At 48.7% G+C, this 22,830-nt stretch overlaps 1 protein-coding gene across 1 annotated transcript; it reads right to left on the minus strand.

The window, feature by feature from the left end:
• Window positions 1-6,894: 6,894 nt before the first annotated feature.
• On the minus strand, window positions 6,895-8,608 carry LOC123440203 (probable WRKY transcription factor 65). Its single transcript, XM_045116772.1, has 2 exons — window positions 8,037-8,608; window positions 6,895-7,845 (listed from the first exon to the last, which is right to left on the minus strand). The coding sequence occupies exons 1-2, from the start codon at window positions 8,315-8,317 to the stop codon at window positions 7,233-7,235; spliced, it is 894 nt and encodes a 297-aa protein (XP_044972707.1). The 5' UTR covers window positions 8,318-8,608; the 3' UTR covers window positions 6,895-7,232.
• Window positions 8,609-22,830: the final 14,222 nt, after the last annotated feature.

Below are 22,830 nucleotides of genomic sequence, written 5' to 3' on the forward strand. Positions count from 1 at the left end.
AGAACCCATCTACCTCTCCGTCTCTCTTGCTTGATCAAGAAGGCCGAGATCATCGTCGAGTTGTACGTGTGCTGAACGCGGAGGTGCCGTCCGTTCAGCAGTAGATCGTGGGACTGATCGCGGGACGGTTCGCGGGGCGGATCGAGGGATGTGAGGACGTTCCACTACATCAACCGCGTTCACTAACGCTTCTGATGTGCGCTCTACAAGGGTACGTAGGTCGAACACCCCTCTCGTAGATGGACATCACCATGATAGGTCTTCGTGCGCGTAGGAAAAATTTTGTTTCCCATGCGACGTTCCCCAACAGGCCGCCCCCAAACTCAGCTCTACTTATTCCCTTTTGTCCCGAAAAAAATCAAAAGAGAAGATTTCGTCGCGTTTTCGATCCAGAGGCGCCGCCACATCTCGTTCTTCATCTGGAGGGCAGATCTGGAGTCCGTTTTGGGCTCCGGATCAAGGAGATCGTCGCCATCGTCATCATTAATCTTCTTCCCTCTCCAATTCCATGAAGTTGTTCATCGTTCGTGAGTAATCTATTCATAGGCTCGCTGGGCGGTGATGATTAGGATGAGATCTATCATGTAATCGAGTTAGTTTGGACGGAGATTGATCCCTAGTATCCACTATGTTCTGAGATTGATGTTGTTACTACTTTGCCATGCTTAATGCTTGTCACTAGGGCCTGAGTGCCATGATTTCCGATCTGAAATTATTATGTTGTCACCAATATATGTGTGTTTTAGATCCGATCTTGCAAGTTGTAGTTACCTACTATGTGTTATGATCCGGCAACCCCGGAGTGACAATAACCGGAACCACTCCTGGTGATTACCATAGTTTGAGGAGTTCATGTGTTCACCAAGTGCTAATGCGTTAGTCCGGTTCTTTATTAAAAGGAGAACCTTAATATCCCGTAGTATCCTTTTGGACCCCGCTGCCACGGGAGGCATGGAAAATAGATGGCATGCAAGTTCTTTTTCCCTAAGCATGTATGATACACACGGAATGCATGCCTACATCACATTGACGAAAGGGAGCTAGCCACATATATCTCCGTGTTATAACTCTTGCATGATGAATGTCATCCGACGAATCGCCGACCCATTGCCTACGAGTTTGTCCCACTGCTGCTGTTACTTGTTTTGCTCTGCTGCTGTTACTACTGTTGCTGCTACTGTTACTTGCTGCCACCGTTACTTGCTTTGTCCTGCTGTTGCTGCCACTACATGCTACTGTTGCTACTTGCTACTGCTGTCACTACTACTGTTCCTCGCCACTGATGTTACTCATTACACTGCTGGTACCTGCTACAATACTTTTTCTGGCACCGTTACCGGGAAAGAATATTTCCCATCCATGGGAAACTACTTGCGCCATTGATACAACATTTAGGAATAGTCTGCCATCAACAGATCGTTTCCGGCACCGTTGTTATCATACTGCTTTGCTACTGATACTTTGCTTGCAGATACTAATCTTTCAGGTGTGGTTGAATCTGACACATTCAGCTGCCAATACTTGAGAATATTCTTTCACTTCTCGTCGCGCGAACCAACAAATTTGGGTTGAATACTCTACCCTCGAAAACTGCCGCGATCCCACGCGCTGGTGGGACATTGCAAGACAATTGCTAATTGTTGAGAAACTGGGACAGCTCTTTTCTGGCTCCGTTGCCATGGAGGCATCAAGTCAGGAATAGTTGCACGTCAACAATATTCTTCTAGCACCGTTGTCGGGGACTGCTAGCAGTTACCGAATGTTGTTCGGAGTCCCGGATGAGATCACAAACATCACGAGGGTTTCCGGAATGGTCCGGAGACGAAGATTGATATATAGGATGACCTCATTTGATTACCGGAAAGTTTTTGGCATTACCGGGAATGTACCGGGAGTGACGAATGGGTTCCGGATGTTCACTGGGGGGCAGCCCACCCCGGGGAAGCCCATAGGCCTTAGGGGTGCCGCACCAGCCCTGAGTGGGCTGGTGGGCAAGCCCAAGAAGGCCCCTGCGCAGGAGATAAGAATAATCAAAGAGGAAAAAAGGGGGGAAGTGGGAAATTAGAGAAGGACTCCACCTTCCAATCCTAGTTGGACTAGGATTGGAGGAGGAATCCTCCTCCCCCCTTCGGCCGACCCCTTGGGGCTCTCTTGAGCCTCAAGGCAGGTCCCCTCCTCCCTCCTATATGTACTGAGGTATTAGGGCTGATTTGAGACAACTTTGCCACTGCAGCCCGACCACATACCTCCACGGTTTTTCCTTTAGATCGCGTTTCTGCGGAGCTCGGGCGGAGCCTTGCTGAGATAAGATCACCACCAACATCCGAAGCGTCGTCACACTGTCGGAGAACTCATCTACCTCTCCGTCTCTCTTGCTGGATCATGAAGGCCGAGATCATCGTCGAGCTGTACGTGTGCTGAATGCGGAGGTGCCGTCCGTTCGGCACTAGATCGGAGCGGATCGTGGGACGGATCGTGGGACGGTTCGTGGGACAGTTCACGGGGCGGATCGAGGGACGTGAGGACGTTGCACTACATCAACCGCGTTTATTAACACTTCCTGTTGTGCGATCTACAAGGGTACGTAGATCTGAAATCCCCCTCGTAGATGGACATCACCATGATAGGCCTTCATGCGCGTAGGAAATTTTTTGTTTCCCATGCGACTTTCCCCAAAATGAAGTTCAACACCCAAAACTACTTGTCATCACACATGAGTTTCAAATTAGCTCCAAAGGGGGTAAATACCCCATTTCTAAGCAAGTTTTTTGTCCACCATGTTTAAAACAGCCAAATCAATTTGAGTTGTTAGTATATGACAAAGTAAGAACATGTGCACTGGTTTTTCAATATTTTAATTTTTTTTTAAAATTATGCTCATTTCAAACTTGATCAAACCTAAGTTTGACCAACATTTAAACAAGTTTCAAATATGAAAATGACAAACCAAGCCTGGATCCTTCTTAGACACTCCAAAATGAAGCTTTTTTGAGGTTTTTGAAAGTTTGAAGTTCAACACCCAAAACTACTTGTCTTCACACATGAGTTTCAAATTAGCTCCAAAGGGAGTAAATACCCCATTTCTAAGCAAGTTTTTTTGCCCACCATGTCTAACACAACCAAATCAATTTGAGTTATTAGTAAATGACAAAGTAAGAAAATGTGCACTAGTTTTCCAATTTTTTTATTTTTTTTAAATTCTGCTCATTTTAAACTTGGTCAAACCTAGTTTATTCCTGCTGACGTGAGGGGGTTCACCGGTCAATCTGACCCGTGGGCCAGGGAAGTCACCTCAGTGTCGCACCCTAACTACTTATACGATGAAATGTGTCATACCCTAGCTATTTACACATCCAGATCTACGCCACTCTCACCGTCGGCGACCACCAAAACCACGCAATCCAGCCCCGCCGCCACAGGTCAAGCGCCGCCGTGCGACGATCATGAGGCCCGGATCTTCCAGCTCGCGCGACGGCCATTCCAGCGGCGGAAACCGCTCCGACAAGGGGAATGGGGCGAAGCGGCCGGTACCCGACTCTGACCCCGAACGGACGGCGCGGGTTGCTTCCAACGATGCTCGGAAGCACGGCGCACACAAGTACACGAACCGGGGGCTCGCGCCGCCGCGTGGGTTCGCTCAGCGCGAGGTGGAGGAGTACGACCGCCAGATGGTGGCGGCGGCGCGAGGTAGCTCCTCTGTCGTGGGTGGCACGGGGAGCTCCGCCATTGCACCCGCACCGCTGCCGCCTTCGAAGAGGGAGGGGGAGGAGCAGGGCTTGGCACCGCGACCCGGGCGCCTAGGCTTTCTGCCGGGAGACTACGTCGACGACGGCGACCCGGGCGCCTCGGCTTTCTGCCGGGAGACTACGTCGACGACGGCGACCCGGGCGCCTCGGCTTTCTGCCGGGAGACTACGTCGACGACGGTGACCTCCACGGCGTCATCGGCGAGATTATGGAGCGCACCAAGGACGAGCCCTAGCAGCTCGTCGCGCACCGGCATATGGAAGAGGAGCTCGACGAGTTCCGCCTCCGCCAAGCCATCGAGAAATCCCGCGCCGACAGGGGGTGAGGCGCCTCCGACTCCGACTCCAACTGGCCGGCCCTGCCGCCTCGTCGGGGCCGCACCCCTGGGGCTCAGGTGAGCACAATTTTAGAGATCTAACTATGGGTAGGAGCTTAGGAGCTTTATGTAATCGAAGTACTCTGTGTGGCTTTTGCTTCGACGAGCCCGCTATTAAAACTGGGTGTAATCAAACCACTACTACTACGTGTGTAATCGAACCACAATGTTTGCTAAAATGTATCTATGTTGTTTGAATTCGGTCGAAATTTTGGTTGAATGCTTGTAAATTTGCTTTTCTGAATCGGAGCTCGCCGGCGTTGCCGTGCTTCGTCGCCGAAGAAGAAGAAGAAGAGGGAGGATGCGCGCCCAAGGGAAAAATGTTTAACCGTAGTTGCCGCCGTCTGGGTCCCACGCCGACATGGATAAGCTGTGGGTCCCGCCCAGCTGCACCTAATCATGATAGAGATTGTGCTTAAGAGTCATGTCGTGCCTGGGCTATTTGTGCGCACAGAGGTGTTGCAGTAGAGCTATTCTTACGAACGATGTCGCTTTGCAGTCCATTCACAGAAAAAACGTCGTATAGGAGATATTGACCCAGGGAATATAGGCTAAGGCCTTGTGTTGGTACTAGTGTATTTTAGGGAATTTGTGAGGATTATCCCGATCAAACCCCTCAATACCCACACATCCCATAACACCATTTGGTTCTAGTGTATTTGACATGTTTCATCCCCACATTTCCCCTCAAATCCTCAAATTATAGTGTATTTTTCTCAATACCCAATACATTACCCCTACCTAGTGTATTGGGGATAAATGGGGATTTGAAGGGATTGGGTGAAGGTTGGGGTTTCACCCAATCCCTTGGGGGATTATCCCCACCAATCTTCTCAAAAACACTAGTACCAAACAAGGCCTTAGGGGATTATCACCACCAATCTTCTTAAAAACACTAGTACAGTACCAAACAAGGCCTAAAGGGAGTAGCATTCCGCTCCGGAAACAAAATCCCGCCGGAGAATAGATGTCCCGATCGATCGCCATCAATCAAGAAGGAAGCTCCTTCCGAATAGCCCTCGGCTTGGAGAATATGCCGCGCATGATCCATTCCTCGAGGCCGCTCACGCGCTAGTATATATGCACTCGCCTCCGATCAGCACAAGGAGCAGCAGCAGGGCAAGGCAGCAGCAATGTGGCGGACCGTGAATTACGGGGCAATTCTCCTTTGGCACCGGTAGTCCTGTACCAGTAGCATAGCAACCATGCAGCTAGCTAGGCCTTAGCTAGTGCCAAAGGAGAACTGCCCTGCGATTTTGCGTGCGCATAATTTGGAATTCCTTGTGCTTCTTTACTTTCTTCAGAGAGAGAGACCTGCTAGCTCTGCATGTGCCAGTTCTTCGTTTGCTTCAATTTGTTACTTTGCTCGCTCTCGTAGGGTTTCACTATTGTGAGCATGTAGTTCTGATTTGTTTGTGCTATGCAGACTTGCAGTTCCAGTCGCGGCCGCGGATGCATTCCAAGCGCGCGTGTGGACGGCGATGCTGGTCCGTCGTCAACCTTTTCCGTGTCGTCGTTATTAGCAGCCTAGTCGAGGTCGAGGCAGACGTACGTCCAGATCAGATCCGGCCTTTTAAAAACAGCCGCTTGGCGGTGCCGCGTTTACTTGGGATTGCTGAACCCCTCGTGCGCGCCCGCGTTGCGTGCTGCGACGCCACTCTCTCGCCCGACGTTTCTTTCGCATGAAGCAAATATCTATAGTAACACTTCACCAGGGAACCCCGGCCGGCTGCTCATTTGGTCAATCCATCTAGCGATAGAATAGTAGCTGGGCAAGCTACGGTGCAGGAGTCGCCGACGTGTGGGCAAGTTGCATTGCACATCGGGGGAGGCCGGGAGTCAACCAATATGTATGTATAGGCGTGCAAGTTGCTGCCAAATGGTCGTTGCGATGCCAACCCGCAGAGAAAAGTTAAGGACGTTTTCATACCCAATAGATTTCATGGTGTGGATATTGATAAAGATTTCCATAAACTCAGGGGCGGAGCTGGAGCTAAAGTTACCCTGATGCACCGTTTCTACATGGCATCTGTTTTTTGACCGACACTATACTAAATAAACGTGTGTTTGGCAACCACTATTATAGACTATTAAATATATAGTTATTAAAATAGTGATCTAAACGTTTTTATATTTTTTTACGAAAATAGTAGATGTTAACGTGTGTGTGTGCGCGTGCGTGCGTGTGTGTGGTTATAAAATGCATTTGATAAATAGTCATCTCGATACAAATCACACATAGAAATAGAGAGAAAAATGAAAAACTAGGAAGCCTAATAAAACAGTTTTCGCAATAATAGAACTGAGAATTATAAGGTATCCAAATTCATTGTAAAGCCAGGTGCCCAATAGGCCCACGACCTCCCTCGCCAAAAGGCCTAGAAGCTACGGCCTCCCCTGTCCAAAAGCCACCTGAATCCAAAGCTATCGCTGAGACACGTACGAGACTGGCTCATGGAAATAAATTTGCACCTGATCCTGATGCACAGCAGTTAACATAGTCTGATGCACATGCATACTGTTGATGATAATCACTGTTGAAATTAAAAATCCTGCATAAACTTGATCCAACTTAAGGAAGTTTCGCTTAGGACAAACCTGAAACTTTTTTTATTTTGAGATGGGGGATGTAGGATTCGGAATGCATGTAAAATAACTGCTGAGATTGAAAGATTTCCACCGCCATGAAGAATTCAAGCTTATCCTCTTCACGCGTCATGACAATGACCTTGACCTAGGCGATGTACAATGTAGCAGTGCAATAGTTGAAGATCTTGTAAACGCCCATTGTTGTTTTTTTATTTGTTGTGTGTATCTCCCGGCTACCGGAGTATTGAATACTACCACAAGACAAATGATTCAACCAAACCATTGACAAAAGGGGCTTGTCCATCTCAATCCCTCGTCCAAACAATATGTGCAATGGTAATGTCTCAGATTCTTCTGTGTGCTATAATGTACGTAGGAGTATGAGTGAAAGAAGGTAATACCAAAAGAAGTGGGACAGAAGCAGAACTAACCAACAAAAGCGCAAGAGATCATGAAACTGAGACTCTAATTTTGTCTGCTCAATATTATTGAAGACCTGTCCCACATGTCAGATCACATGCTCACGTCATGGCAGTGCCCTCGGCCGGCTGCTCGACCTTGACACCTCCCGCCATTGCCGATAGGCCGTCGCCGGCATGCCGTCGGAACACTATCGCGCACTCCGGAAGCTCGCCGAGCCCCGCGAACATCGCGTCGTCTTCCTCGCTTCCTTCCCTGCAGACGGCCTCGCCGCCGAACTCGTCGGGAAGGAGCGCGGCCGTGTCGACGGCCGCTTTGCCGAAGAACATGGGTCCGTACAGCAGCATGTCGTCGGCCGCCTCGACTTGGGAGGGCGACGTAGACGAGGTGACGGACACGACGTCGTAGAGCCACCGGAAATCGTCGTGCACCTCGATGGCCGGCGCCGCCGGGCTCTCGGTGACTAGGCCGCCGGCAACGTTGGCGGTGCCATGGTGCGTGTCCGTGTCGTCGGATTTCGCTGGCTCGGGCGACGGGAGCGGCCGCTCCAGCTTGCCAGGTTTCGGGGTCGGGCGGCTCTGCACCCTCGCCGCCGTGCTGGAGTGGTTGTGCTCGTAGGAGTAGGTGATGAGCACTGTGTCCGGGTCGGCCTGGCTCCTCTCCACCTGCTTCCTCGCCGGGCAACCCTTGGAGCTACTGCATCTGTAGTAAGCCCTGCGAGTAATTGAACACCAAACCCAGATCAGCAAACCTCTCAGTCGCAGCTGTATGAGCAATTTAGCATGAACAAGAACTCGATCCAAGAAGACAAGACCACCGTGCCGTCCTAATCCCAATCCCAACCCGACTTGCAATTAATTGCGGAGTTATGGTGGCTTGATTGATTAGTTCGTACGTACACGTACCTTGGGAAGGGCGAGCCCTTGATGGGCTTCTGGCCGTATTTCCGCCACGCCCACGAGTCCGTCGGCGTGTTGCCCTCGCCGACGCCCTTGGGCCGCGGGACGTTCAAGTCGGCGAGGGGCACGGTCACCACCCGCTTCTGCAACGACCGCCTCCTCCCGCTAGTCGACGGCACCGCCGGTGGCGAAGGCGACCCCGGGCTGTTGCAGTCCGCCGAAACGCCATCCCCGCTGGCCTTCTGCTCGCCGCCGGACGCCGCCCCGTCGCTCCACTCGCCGTCCATGCAACAAGATCGGAGAAGCAGAAGCTAGCGGAGGTGTCAACCGTAATCTTTCCGAAATGGAGGAAGCAGCAGCGAGCGGGGGGCGGAGGGGTAGTTCTCGGATCGATGCCACCGGCTGGCTATACAAGAGAGAGACAAGCCGGCGATCCGCCGGATATAAAGAAACCGGGAGGTGGGTTGTGCGAGTGAACTAAACAAACACGAGGCCGTGTGTTCGTGACGACGCTGCGGCGCTGTTGGAGTTCGTTGGGGGTGCGCGCGATAGGGTGTGGCCGTGGGCGGGGAGGTGGGGTTGTGGGCGCGCACGCTGCGACGGACCGGGGATTAAATCAACACACTTGAAGAGACAGGCTTGGCTTGAGAATATGATCCAGCGTGTGACGGCGACGCCTCCCCAACTATCTCGTCTCATGCACTAACCTCTGCGTCGGTCGGTGTCATCATCATCTCTCATCTAGTATCAGTCAGCTGTCCCTTCGATCGATCTCAGTTTCCCATCCATCGGCCGGCGAGTAGACGAGGAGTAGCAGTTTTTTAGTGCATTTGTACGCGCAGGAGTTGTTGGGTGGATAATCGCGGGAGTTTTTTAGACTTGAAGAGCTTTCTAGACGATGTCTCATGGTAGAATTTTCAGCTACATTATATTCATGGCCAGTAAGGGGCATGGTAATTCTGGTGAAGACCTGGTGTTCTCTTCTTGCTTGGAGGAGAAGCAGTGATGTCTGTGATGTTCAGATAATAATAATCCTCTCAGACTAGTACTCTGTAGTTTGTAATGTCATGCTTGGCAGTTCTAAACCGCGTAGTACGACCAATCATCATGCGACATATGAATACAGGAGTCGACGTTGCGCGTTCTTCCATATGAAGCCGAGATTGTGCGCTCGATCGATTGACCGTGCATGCCACAACGCAACGGGTTATCATATAATTATAAACCCGTTCAGCCATCGCATCACCATCCCAGCTTGCCGCTGCTTTTCTTTAACCCTCGATCGGATGCATGTCCTCAACTTCTCGTTGATCTCGACTCGTTCCCACTCCGGTCTCAATTATGAGGCGCATGCATGGCACCACCGCATCGCGCGGCGCTTGTTGCATGCAATATAAAACCACCACAAGGTTTGACAAAGGCTTAACAACTTGAATACTTGGTTAGGTTATGATATACGCGGAAACAGCTGGTGCTGCAATAGAAAAGGGGACTGCGGATGGAAGATTCCGCAAGCCAGTTTGAGTCGATCTGAGCGACTGCTGTTGAGAAAATAGGCAATTTTCCAAACAGATTAATCCATGAAATAATTACTAACATGGTATTGACTAGGTTCATGACATACTGATCACGGAGTATACTAGCAAGTACTATGCATATAGCAGAAACATTTACGCATATAGGCAATACTACTAGTGCAGACACAGACCGGAGAGAGACAAACACATCATACCCTCCGATCGGCCAGTTGGCCGTAGCAGCAGCGGCGGCGGCGGCAGTATCCTTTGCCGCCTTCTTCTCGGCTTCGGCCTTCTCGCGGACGAGACGGTCAGCTTCGCTTGGTGAAGACATGGCGATGACGAGGGCGACGCGGACGTAGACGAAGCAGACGGACGGAGGCGAGCAGTCGCGTGATCGCTTCCCAAAAACCTAATCGCCCCTCTCCCGTACAGGAACCGGAGAGGCGAGGTTTCGGAGGCCTGCTCTCCCGTCGACCGTGTACGCGGTAAACGGGACGAAGTCGCCGGCGGCAGCAGCAGTCAAGGAACGAACGCGTGAGGCAGATGTGATCTGATTCTCGTGACGGCTAGGGTAGGCGATAGCGTGCTTATAAAGGCGGCTGGGTGGAGAGACGTGGGCCAAACCCACGTCCGAGTCGGTAACAGCCACGATCCGACGTCTCGGATCGTGCCTTGTCCGTTACGTATTCTCCGTTCCTGACCGGCAAAAATAAGCGTGTAGGTATGAGCTCGGCTCGGCTCATTCCCGCAACCCGCGTCGAGGCGAGGCGAGGCGAGGCGTGGCGTGGCGTGGCGAGGCGGGCGGCGAAGGAGGAGTGCGCGAGGGCACCTTCTCTTCTCACTCTCCAATAGCATGTGGAAGAGAGACCCTTATAAAGGGGTCCAACTTCTCCTCCACTAGCGGGGTGGGACTAAACTTCCCACCACCTTGTCATGCCACCACCTACATGGGCCCTTGGAGATTTTTCTGAAATTTGTCTTATGGGCTTAAGGCCCATCTCTAATTTCAGCAATCCCCCACCAGATCTCAAGGGCACATCGTGTTCCCTCGTTCCAAACACTGTTTTAATATACCAGCATTTCAGTGAAGACCTGTTAAGGTTGAGCTTCACCTAGAGCAAGTAGCTACACCCCTTTACAACTGAACAATGGACTATGCCTTGAATTGTCAGTTTGGCGTAAAGGAGCTTCACCACAAGTCTTACTAGTACTAGGCTGCCGAAGGTGACCCCTCGGGTGGAGCATATTAGTCACACTCCTGGCCTATTCATGAGTTTACTAGAGATCACCCAAATCTCATAGACTGTGACCAGCAGTCAAGCTCATATAGGTGTGTTCCTCCAAAGATCGCTCTATAGGACAGCATCTTGCTTACATATAAGCTTTAGAACATATTAAGACAGTAGTCATCCTACCATACAGTATCCGAGAGTATTGCATCTCCAACGGAGTGGGTTAGTAAAGTTACTCTCCTCAGTTCACCACTGGCTTGTTTTCCCAGGTCCTACTTCACGGGATCTCCGATCATATAGGTTGGGTTACTACCATGGCAACTCATGTGGGTCTCATACCCATCTCCCTCGATGCACTGTCTATCACAACACGTGATAGCCCTTTAGTAAAGGGATCTGTCAGATTCTTAGCCGTTTGGATGTAATCCAACGCTATCACTCCGGAGTTTCTCAAACGTCTGACAGACTTCAATCTCATTCTTATATGTTTGTTGGACTTCATATTGTCCTTTGAACTCTTCACTTTAACAATAACGGTTTGATTATCGCAGTTCATAAGGATAGCTGGAACCGGCTTCTCAACCACAGGTAAGTCCATCAAAAGATCTCGAAGAAATTCTGCTTCGACACCAGATGTGTCTAATGCTGTTAATTCTGCTTCCATTGTCGATCTTGTTAAGATCGTTTGCTTGCAAGACTTCTAGGAAACAGCACCACCCCCAAGAGTAAACATATACTCAGTAGTGGCCTTCATCTCATCAGCATCAGAGATCCAATTCGCATCACTATACCCTTCAAGTACCGATGTGAATCCCGTATAGTGAAGCCCGTGGTTGACAGTACCTTTCAAGTAGCGCATAATTCTTTCAACAGCACGCCAATGAACATCGCCCGGGTTTGCAATAAACCGGCTAAGTTTGCTCACAGCAAACGCGATGTCAGGCCTCGTTGCGCTAGCTAGGTACATAAGTGAACCGATAATTTGAGAGAATCTCAATTGATCTATAGTTGTGCCTTTAAACTTTCGAATAAGCACACTAGGATCATATGGTGTTTGACAAATTTTGCAGTCTGAATATCCAAAGCGACTCAAAATCTTATCAACATAGTGGGATTGCAGAAGTGTAATCCCACCCTCATCATCTCTCAACAGCTTGATGTTCAAGATAACATCAGCCACCCCAAGGTCCTTCATCTCAAAGTTTTGAGACAGAAAAGACTTAACCTCCTCAATTACTTTGAGGTTGGTTCCAAATATCAGTATGTCATCAACATACAAGCACAATATAACTCCTTCGCCCCCACCATGGCGATAGTATACACATTCGTCAGCTTCATTAACAACGAAGCCAACAGATGTCAGAGTTGTATTAAACTTCTCATGCCATTGCTTAGGTGCTTGTCTCAGACCATATAAAGATTTCAGCAACCTACACACCTTTCCTTCCTGACCTTCTATCACAAACCCATCTGGTTGTTGCATATAGATTTCCTCATTTAGCTTTCCATTCAGGAAAGCCGTCTTAACGTCCATTTGATGAACTAGAAGACCATGAGAGGCCGCCAATGAGAGTAGTACTCGAATGGTGGTCAGTCTAGCCACAGGTGAATAAGTATCGAAGAAATCTTCTTCTTCTTTCTGGGCATAGCCCTTGGCCACAAGCCTAGCCTTGTACTTTTCAATCGTACCATCGGGCCTAAGCTTCTTTTTGAACACCCACTTGCATCCCAATGGTTTGCAACCATAGGGACGATCAGTGATTTCCCATGTCCCGTTAGCCATGATGGAATCCATCTCGCTACGGACCGCAACTTTCCAGTAATCAGCATCTGGAGAAGCATACGCTTCTGAAATAGAAGTGGGGTTATCATCCACGAGGTATACGAAGAAATCATCACCAAAGGTCTTTGCAGTCCTTTGTCTCTTGCCCCTACCACGGGCTTCCTCGTCATCCTCATCAGGATTTTCATCATGTCTTTGTTCATAGTATTCCATAGGAATGGAAGGCTCAGGAGTTATCTCAGATTCCTGTCTAGAAGTGCTTTGCATATCTCTCATGGGAAATATATCCTCAAAGAATGTAGCATCCCTCGACTCCATTATTGTACCGACCTTCACGTCAGGTACCTCAGATTTCACTACTAGAAATCTATAGCCTACGCTATTCTTAGCGTATCCCAAATTAACGCAGTCCACAGTCTTTGGTCCAAGCTTACGCTTCTTGGGGATCGGTACATTGACTTTCGCCAAGCAGCCCCAAGTACGTAAGTACGAGAGCGTCGTCCTTCTCTTCGACCACTCCTCGTAGGGAGTGACCTCATTATCTTTTGTAGGAACTTTATTCAAGACATGACACGCGGTCAATATAGCCTCCCCCCACCATGCCTTGGATAAACCCGATGTATCTAACATGGCGTTAACCAAATCAGTTAGAGTACGGTTTTTCCGCTCGGCAACCCCGTTTGACTTGGGTGAATAGGGAGGCATCCTCTCATGAATAATGCCGTGTTCCGCACAAAATGAATCAAATTCGTTTGAGAAGTACTCTCCACCACGATCAGACCGGACTCGTTTAATTTTCTTTTCAAGTTGATTCTCAACTTCTGCCTTATAGATTTTAAAGTAGTGTAGAGCCTCATCTTTAGTATTTAACAGATACACATAGCAAAATCTAGTGGAATCATCTATCAATGTCATGAAGTATTTCTTTCCACCTTTAGTCAACACACCATTCATCTCACAAAGATCAGAATGTATGAGTTCTAATGGTGCCAAGTGTCTCTCCTCTGCAGCCTTGTGAGGCTTGCGAGGTTGCTTTGCTTGCACACGCGAATGGCACTTAGAACCTTTGGCTAAAGTGAAAGTTGGGATTAAATTCTGTTTTGCTAGCCGCGACATAACACCGAAACTTATGTGACAAAGACGTGAATGCCAAACTTCAGATTCATTAACACTCGAATGAATACTGTTCACGACTTTATTACAAAAATCTGCAAGAGAAAGGCGGAACAGACCTCCGCATTCATAACCTTTTCCAACGAAAAGTCCATATTTCGTAACTACTACTTTATTAGACTCAAATACCAACTTAAACCCTTCTCTACACAGAAGGGAGCCACTAACGAGATTCTTCTTGATGGCGGGGACATGCTGCACGTTCTTCAGCTGCACGATCCTTCCCGAAGTAAACTTCAGATTGACCGTGCCAACACCAAGAACAGAAGCACTCGCGCCATTCCCCATCAATACGGACCCGCGACCGGTGGCCTGATAAGAAGAGAACAATGATAAGTCAGCACACACATGAATATTTGCATCCGTGTCCACCCACCAATCGGTGGACTGACAAACTGTAAATACAGTAAGTAAATTACCGTACCCAGATGCACCACTTTCATTGTTGCCCACAATCATATTGGCAGACTTGGAGTCCTGCGCCGGCTTCTTGTACTTGTTTGGGCATTTGTTCGCCCAATGTTCCTCTGAACCACAAGTATAGCAGCCATCTCCCTTCTTATTCTTCTTGAAGGGCTTCTTTCCCTTCTTCTTGAAGTCGGTATTCTGTTGGACAGAATTCTTTCCCTTGGGCTTGTGGGAATTGAAGTTCCTCTGATGTACCATATTGGCAGCAGAAGAGCTTTCCACCGCTTTTCCATTGGAGTCCTTTGCTCTCGAGTTCTGCTCAACACTCAGATGGCCGATGATGTCCTCTACTGAGAACTCACGCCTCTGATGTTTCAGAGTAGTAGCAAAGTTCCTCCAGGAATTAGGGAGCTTAGCAATTATACAGCCCACGACAAACTTGCCCGGCAAATTGCACTTAAGAACCTCAAGTTCCTTAGCTATGCATATTATCTCATGAGCCTGTTCCAATACAGAACGGTTGTCAACCATCTTGTAATCGTGGAACTGCTCCATAACATACATCTCACTCCCAGCATCGGTGGCCCCGAATTTAGATTCGAGCGCCTCCCACAAGTCCTTGGCAACATACATCTCACAAACCCACGTCCGAGTCGGTAACAGCCACGATCCGACATCTCGGATCGTGCCTTGTCCATTACGTATTCTCCGTTCCTGACCGGCAAAAATAAGCGCGTAGGTATGAGCTCGGCTCGGCTCATTCCCGCAACCCGCGGCGCGGCGCGTTGAGGCGAGGCGTGGCGTGGCGAGGCGGGCGGCGAAGGAGGAGTGCGCGAGGGCACCTTCTCTTCTCACTCTTCAATAGCATGTGGAAGAGAGACCCTTATAAAGGGGTCCAACTTCTCCTCCACTAGAGGGGTGGGACTAAACTTCCCACCACCTTGTCATGCCACCACCTACATGGGCCCTTGGAGATTTTTCTGAAATTTGTCTTATGGGCCTAAGGCCCATCTCTAATTTCAACAACTGCTCCTTCGCGTGTAACGTGAGTGGTGGTTTGGTTCTGTCTATTTGCTCGGTGGGTTCGAGATAGGAGGACGATGCTGGCAGCCTGGCAGGGACAATGGTCGCCGCAGTTGCATCTCTGAATTCAGTACTCTTCAACTAAGGGCATGTATAATGGGATTGACGCAGCTCTCTATAGGAGATACCACCTAGGATATTTGGTGGGATGAATGAGAGAGATGGAGAGAAAAACAAGAGGTGCAGACGGTCTAATCACATGGAAATCACTGGCTAACGACGCCACTTTTGCCGTTGTATGTCTCACGCCGGTACTCGTGCTACTGGTAACCCACGGATTGTTTTTTTAATGTTTCATGTAATGACAAGTCTATGCAGACAACTACTAAAGAAAATCATTGTAGAAGTTGTCTATAACAGAAGTAGGGACGAAGCTTGGCCCCCAATGGAACCCTTTATTTTGCGTCGCCGCCTCCCTTCTTCGGTTCCCCGCCACCACTCTCCTCTCTACCGCCACTGCGACGCCACCAAAGCAAAGCCCGAGCGGCTCGACGGAGGCGGCCTTCTTCTCGCGCGTCAGATGCTCAAAATCGTTGCGGCAGTTTCGATCTTGATTTCCTCGGCGGTGATGGCGGACAACGACGACTGAACTATAGCGGCGGGTCTGTAGCCGCAACGGTAGGTGACGGCGGCGGCAATGTTGCAGATGCTCAACCTCCGGTTTGGCTTCGGATCGCGGTTGCGCTCCTCACATTGATTTGCGGCACGCGGGCCCTTGGGGCGGCAACCCTGATCTTGGCGGTGGTGGTCATCTCCTTTGTCGGAGGTGGTCATCCTGAGATTGATTGTTCAGATCTCGAGACCTGTCATCTACTCCCGGCTGTGAGTGGTGGAGACATAGTTGTTGGTGAAAACCGAGCCAACGGCTGACGATGGCGGAGTTTTGCGTCATTACCTTGATGAAGGCATCATCGTGTAACTATCGTCGACCCACTCGTGCTGCTCTGGGGGAAACCCTACGATCTGGTCTTTTAGATCGAACGATGATGACACTGCGGTGTTATTTCTATCTTGGGGGCATCGTTTGTGGAGTAGAGCTGGAAGACACATGCAGGAGGTGGAGCGGCTTCGTCTTGCACGGAGTTTTGGTGGAGATGTCAAGTCATGCTTGGCTGACAGGTGCCACACTGTGTCATGCCTATTTGACACGTGCTACGCACGACAGATCTTCCAGAGACTTCAAGTTGTGTCGGCTGGTGCTACTTGGCAGCATGGTGTTGCGGTGTGCTGGCGGCGATCGCGGCGTGCTCAATAGTTTGCATGTAGGGTGCTAGTGTAATTGGGCACCATGGTGGCGTCGGTGGATGGCCGAACTGGCAAGGATGATGCGGATCTCTTTCCTGAAGATGGATCAGCGGTTCGATAATGATGAGGACTTCTAAAATGTGTGCACGTGGGTACGATTTGTTGGAAATGTGCCCTAGAGGCAATAATAAAATGGTTATTATCATATTTCCCTTTTCATGATAATCGTCTATTGTTCATGCTATAATTGTATTAATAGGAAACAGTAATACATGTGTGAATAAATAGATCACAATGTGTCCCTAGCAAGCCTCTAGTTGGCTAGCTCGTTAATCAATAGATGATCATGGTTTTCTGATCATGGGCATTAGATGTCATTGATAACGGGATCGCATCATTGGGAGAATGATGTGATGGACAAGACCCAATCGTAAGCATAGCACTAGATCGTATTGTTTGTATGCTAAAGCTTTTCTAATGTCAAGTGTCTTTTCCTTCGACCATGAGATTGTGCAACTCCCGTATATCGTAGGAGTGCTTTGGGTGTATCAAACGTCACAACGTAACTGGGTGACTATAAAGGTGCACTACGGGTACCTCCGAAAGTGTCTGTTGAGTTGGTACGAATCGAGATCGGGATTTGTCACTCCGTGTGACGGAGAGGTATCTCTGGGCCCACTCGGTAGAACATCATCATGAGCTCAATGTGACTAAGGAGTTAGTCACAAGATGACGTGCTATGGAACGAGTAAAGAGACTTACCCGTAACGAGATTGAACAAGGTATAGGCATACTGACGATCGAATCTCGGGCAACTTCTATACCGACAAACAAAGGGAATTGTATACGAGATTGATTGAATCCTTGACATCGTGGTTCATCCGATGAGATCATCATGGAACATGTGGGAGCCACCATGGGTATCCATATCACGCTGGTGGTTATTGGTCGGAGAGTGTCTCGGTCATGTCTGCATGCCTCCCGAACCCGTAGGGTCTACGCACTTAAGGTTCGATGACGCTAGGGTTATAGGGAATTGTCATACAAGGTTACCGAAGGATGTTCGGAGTCCCGGATGAGATCCCGGACATCACGAGGAGCTCCGGAATGGTCCGGAGGTAAAGATTGATATATAGGATGGATGGGTTTGGACGCCAGAAATGTTTCGGGCACCACCGGCAAAGTGCCGGGACCACTCGAAGGGTTCCGGAGGCCCACCGGGAGGGGCCACAAGCCCCGAAGGGCTACGTGGGCCAAGTGCGGGAGGGCACCAGCCCCTAGGTGGGCTGGTGTGCCCCCACACCCAGCCCATGCGCAACCAAGAGGGTGGGAGGGGAAACCCTAGGCGCTGGTGGGCCTAAGGCCCACCTAAGGGTGCGCCACCCCTTCTCCCTGCCCTGGCCGCCGCACCTCCCATCTCGGGGGCTGCCGCACCACCTAGGGTGGGAACCCTAGGGGTGGCACACACCCCTCCCCTCCTCCTATATATAGAGAGGGTTTTGGGGCTGTTTTGCACACAGTTTTCCCTCTCCCACGGTGCAGCCCTGCTCCCCTCGTTCCTCCTCTCCCACGGTGCTTGGCGAAGCCCTGCCGGGAGACCTCGTCTCTCCATCGACACCACGCCATCGTACTGCCGGAGATCTTCCCCAACCTCTCCCTCCTCCTTGCTGGATCATGGTGCGGGAGACGTCACCGGGCTGCACGTGTGTTGAGCGCGGAGGTGCCGTGGTTTGGCACTAGATCGGAATTGCACCGCTATCTGAATCGCCGCAAGTACGACTCCATCAAGCGCGTTCTTGCAACGCTTCATCTTAGCGATCTTCAAAGGTATGAAGATGCACTCACCCCTCTCTCGTTGCTACTCTCTCGATAGGAAGATCTGAATATGGCGTAGGAAAATTTTGAATTTATGCTACGTTTCCCAACAGTGGCATCGGAGCCAGGTTTTCTATGCGTAGATTCTATGCACGAGTAGAACACAAAAGGTTGTGGGCGATGATTTGTCAATTGCTTGCTGCTACTAGTCTTATTCTTTTCCGGCAGTATTGTGGGATGAAGCGGCCCGGACCGACCTTACACGTACGCTTATGTGAGACAGGTTCCACCGACACACATGCACACCGTGCATAAAGATGGCTAGCGGGTGTCTATCTCTCCCACTCCAGTCATATTGGATTTGATGAAAAGGGTCCTTATGAATGGTACATAGCTTTGGCATATCACCGTTGTGGATGTCACGTAGGTAAGAAGGCGTTCTTGCTAGAAACCCAAACCAGCCACGTAAAACTTGCAACAACAATTAGAGGACGTCTAACTTGTTTTTGCAGGGTTTCACATGTGATGTGATATGGCCAAAGTTGTGATGTTGCATGTGTGATGTATGAGATGATCATGTTATTGTAATAGGATTCACGACTTGCATGTCGATGAGTATGACAACCGGCAGGAGCCATAGGAGTTGTCTTAATTTATTGTATGAGATGCAACGCCATGTGTTTACTACCTTTACTTCATTGCTAACGGTTAGCTATAGTAGTAGTAGTAGTAGTTGGCGTGACGACTTCACGGAGACACGATGATGGAGATCATGATGATGGAGATCATGGTGTCACGCCGGTGAAAATGATGATTGTGCGATGCCTGAAGATGGAGATCGAAAGAGCAAAGATGATAATGGCCATATCATGTCACTATATGATTGCATGTGATGTTTATCATATTTTTCATATTATTGCTTAGAACGACGGTAGAATAATAAGATGATCCCTCTTAAAAATTTCGAGAACGTATTCCCCTAAGTTTGCACCGTTGCGAAGGATCTTTGCCTCGAAGCACCACGTGATGATCGGGTGTGATAGATTGTAACGTTCGCATACAACGGGTGTAAGCCAGATTTACACACGCGAAACACTTAGGTTGACTCGACGAGCTTAGCATGTACAGACATGACCTCGAATACAAGAGACCGAAAGGTCAAACATGAGTCGTATGGTTGAATACGGTCAGCATGAAGTTGCTCACCATAACGACTAGTCCGTCTCACGTGATGATCGGACACGGGTTAGTCAACATGGATCATGTATCACTTAGATGACTAGAGGGTTGTCGATTTAAGTGGGAGTTCATACTTAATTTGATTAAATGAACTTAATTGTCATGAACTTAGTCTAAAAATTTGTCTTTATAAATATTGTAGATGGCCAACGTCAACCTCAATTTCAACGCATTCCTAGAGAAAAACAAGCTAAAAGATGATGGTAGCAGCTATGCGGACTGGGTCCGCAACTTGAAGCTCATCCTTGAAGCAGCTAAAAAGGTTATGTCCTTGATGCGCCGCTAGGTGACCCTCCTGCTCCTACAGCAGCCCAGGACATTCTGAGCGTCTGGCAAACGCGGAGTGATGACTACTCTCTGGTTAGGTGTGGCATGTTATACAGTTTGGAAACGGGGCTCCAAAGGCATTTTGAGCAACACGGTGCATATGTGATGTTCCGAGTGCTCAAACTAGTTTTTCAAGCTCATGCCCGTGTCGAGAGATATGAAGTCTCCGACAAGTTCTTTAGCTGTAAGATGGAGGAGAACAGTTGTGTCAGTGAGCACATACTCAAAATGTGTGGGTTACACGGTCGTCTGACTTCACTTGGAGTCGAACTTCCGGATGACGCTATAATTGACAGAATCCTCCAGTCTCTCCCACCAAGCTACAAAGGTTTTGTGTTGAACTACAACATGCAAGGGATGGAAAAGACCATTCCCGAGTTGTACTCGATGCTCAAGTCTGCAGAAGTAGAAATCAAGAAAGAACATCAAGTGTTGATGGTCAATAAGACCATCAGTTTCAAGAAAGGCAAGGGTAAGAAGAACTTCAAGAAAGACAGCAAAGCCGTTGCCGCGCCCGGTAAGCAAGATGCTGGGAAGAAGAAAAAGAATGGACCCAAGCCTGAGACTGAGTGTTTCTATTGCAAGGGAAAAGGTCACTGGAAGCGGAATTGCCCCAAGTACTTAGCGGACAAGAAGGCCGGTAACGTTAAAGGTATATGTGATATACATGTTATTCATGTGTACCTTACCAGCGCTTGTAGTAGCTCCTGGGTATTTGATACCGGTGTTGTTGCTCACATTTGCAACTCAAAGCAAGAACTGCGGAATAAACGGAGACTGGACAAGGACGAGGTGACGATGCGCGTCGGGAATGGCTCCAAGGTCGATGTGATCGCCGTCGGCACGTTGCCTCTACATCTACCGTCGGGATTAGTTTTAAACCTTAATAATTGTTATTTAGTACCAGCTTTGAGCATGAATATTGTATCAGGGTCTTGCTTAATGCGAGACGGCTACTCATTTAAGTCAGAGAATAATGGATGTTCTATTTATATGAGTGATATGTTTTATGGTCATGCTCCGCTGGTGAATGGTTTATTCTTGATGAATCTCGATCGTGATGTTACACATATTCATAGTGTGAGTACCAAAAGATGTAAAGTTGATAATGATAGTCCCACATACTTGTGGCACTGCCGCCTTGGTCATATCGGTGTTAAGCGCATGAAGAAGCTCCATACTGATGGACTATTGGAGTCTCTTGACTTTGAATCATTTGACACATGCGAACCGTGCCTCATGGGCAAGATGACTAAGACTCCATTCTCAGGAATAATGGAGAGAGCGACCGACTTATTGGAAATAATACATACTGATGTGTGTGGTCCAATGAACGTTGAAGCTCGCGGTGGCTACCGTTATGTTCTCACTCTCACCGATGATTTGAGTAGGTATGGGTATATCTACTTGATGAAGCATGAATCTGACACGTTTGAAAAGTTCAAGGAATTTCAGAGTGAGGTTGAGAATCAACGGAACAAGAAAATTAAGTGTCTACGATCTGATCGTGGAGGAGAATATTAGAGTCACGAGTTTGGCACACACCTAAGGAAGTGTGGAATCGTTTCATAACTGACGCCGCCTGGCACACCGCAACGCAACGGAGTGTCTGAACGTCGTAATCGCACTTTATTAGATATGGTACGATCTATGATGTCTCTTACCGACTTACCGCTATCATTTTGGGGATACGCATTAGAAACTGCAACATTTACTTTAAATAGGGCACCGTCTAAATCCGTTGAGACGACACCGTATGAACTATGGTTTGGCAAGAAACCTAAGTTGTCGTTTCTTAAAGTTTGGGTTGCGATGCTTATGTGAAGAAACTTCAACCAGAAAAGCTCGAACCCAAAGCGGAGAAATGCGTATTCATAGGATACCCTAAGGAAACTATTGGGTATACCTTCTATCTTAGATCCGAAGGTAAACCTTTGTTGCCAAGAACGGATCCTTTCTAGAGAAAGAGTTTCTCTCGAAAGAAGTAAGTGGGAGGAAGGTAGAACTTGATGAGGTAATTACACCCCCTCTCGAACAGGAAAGTAGCGCAGCACGGGAAATTGTTCATGTGGTGCCTGCACCAACTGCAGAGGAAGTTAATGATAATGATCATGAAGCTTCGGATCAAGTTACTACTGAACCGCGAAGGTCCACAAGGGTACGCTCCGCACCAGAGTGGTACGGCAACCCTGTGATGGAAATCATGTTGTTAGACAACGGTGAACCTTCGAACTATGAAGAAGCAATGGCGGGCCCGGATTCCAACAAATGGCTTGAGGCTATGAAATCCGAGATAGGATCCATGTATGAGAACAAAGTATGGACTTTGGTGGACTTGCCCGATGATCGGTGAGCCATAGAAACTAAATGGATCTTCAAGAAGAAGACTCATGCAAACGGTAATGTGACCGTTTATAAAGGTCGACTTGTCGCAAAGGGTTTCCGACAAATTCAAGGAGTTGACTACGAAGAGACTTTCTCTCCCGTAGCGAAGCTGAAGTCAGTCCGAATCATGTTAGCAATTGCAAATTTTCATGATTATGAAATTTGGCAAATGGACGTCAAAACAACGTTCCTTAACGGGAATCCTAAGGAAGAGTTGTATATGATGCAACAAGAAGGTTTTGTCGACCCTAAGGGTGCTAACAAAGTGTGCAAGCTCCAGCGCTCCATCTATGGGCTGGTGCAAGCATCTCGGAGTTGGAACATTCACTTTAATGAGGTGATTAAAGCAGTTGGATTCATACAGGTTTATGGAGTAGCCTGTCTGTACAAGAAAGTGAGTGGGAGCTGTGTAGCTTTCCTCATACTGTATGTGGATGACATATTATTGATGGGGAATAATATAGAGATGTTGGAGAGCATAAAGGCCTATTTGCACAAGAGTTTTTCGATGAAGGACCTTGGAGAAGCTGCATACATATTAGGCATCAAGATCTATAGAGATAGATCGAGACGCCTCATAGGTCTTTCGC

The sequence above is a fragment of the Hordeum vulgare genome, chromosome 3H (genome assembly GCF_904849725.1).
Source record: "Hordeum vulgare subsp. vulgare chromosome 3H, MorexV3_pseudomolecules_assembly, whole genome shotgun sequence".
In the NCBI taxonomy this organism is placed as follows: Eukaryota; Viridiplantae; Streptophyta; class Magnoliopsida; order Poales; family Poaceae; genus Hordeum; species Hordeum vulgare.

Bases quoted from the DNA above. Each gene is read 5' to 3' on its own strand.
- LOC123440203 (XM_045116772.1), bottom strand. From the start codon at position 8,317: ATGGACGGCGAGTGGAGCGACGGGGCGGCGTCCGGCGGCGAGCAGAAG. The intron at 7,846-8,036 runs GTACGTGTACGT...AATTACTCGCAG, and splicing joins AAGGGCTCGCCCTTCCCAAG to GGCTTACTACAGATGCAGTA.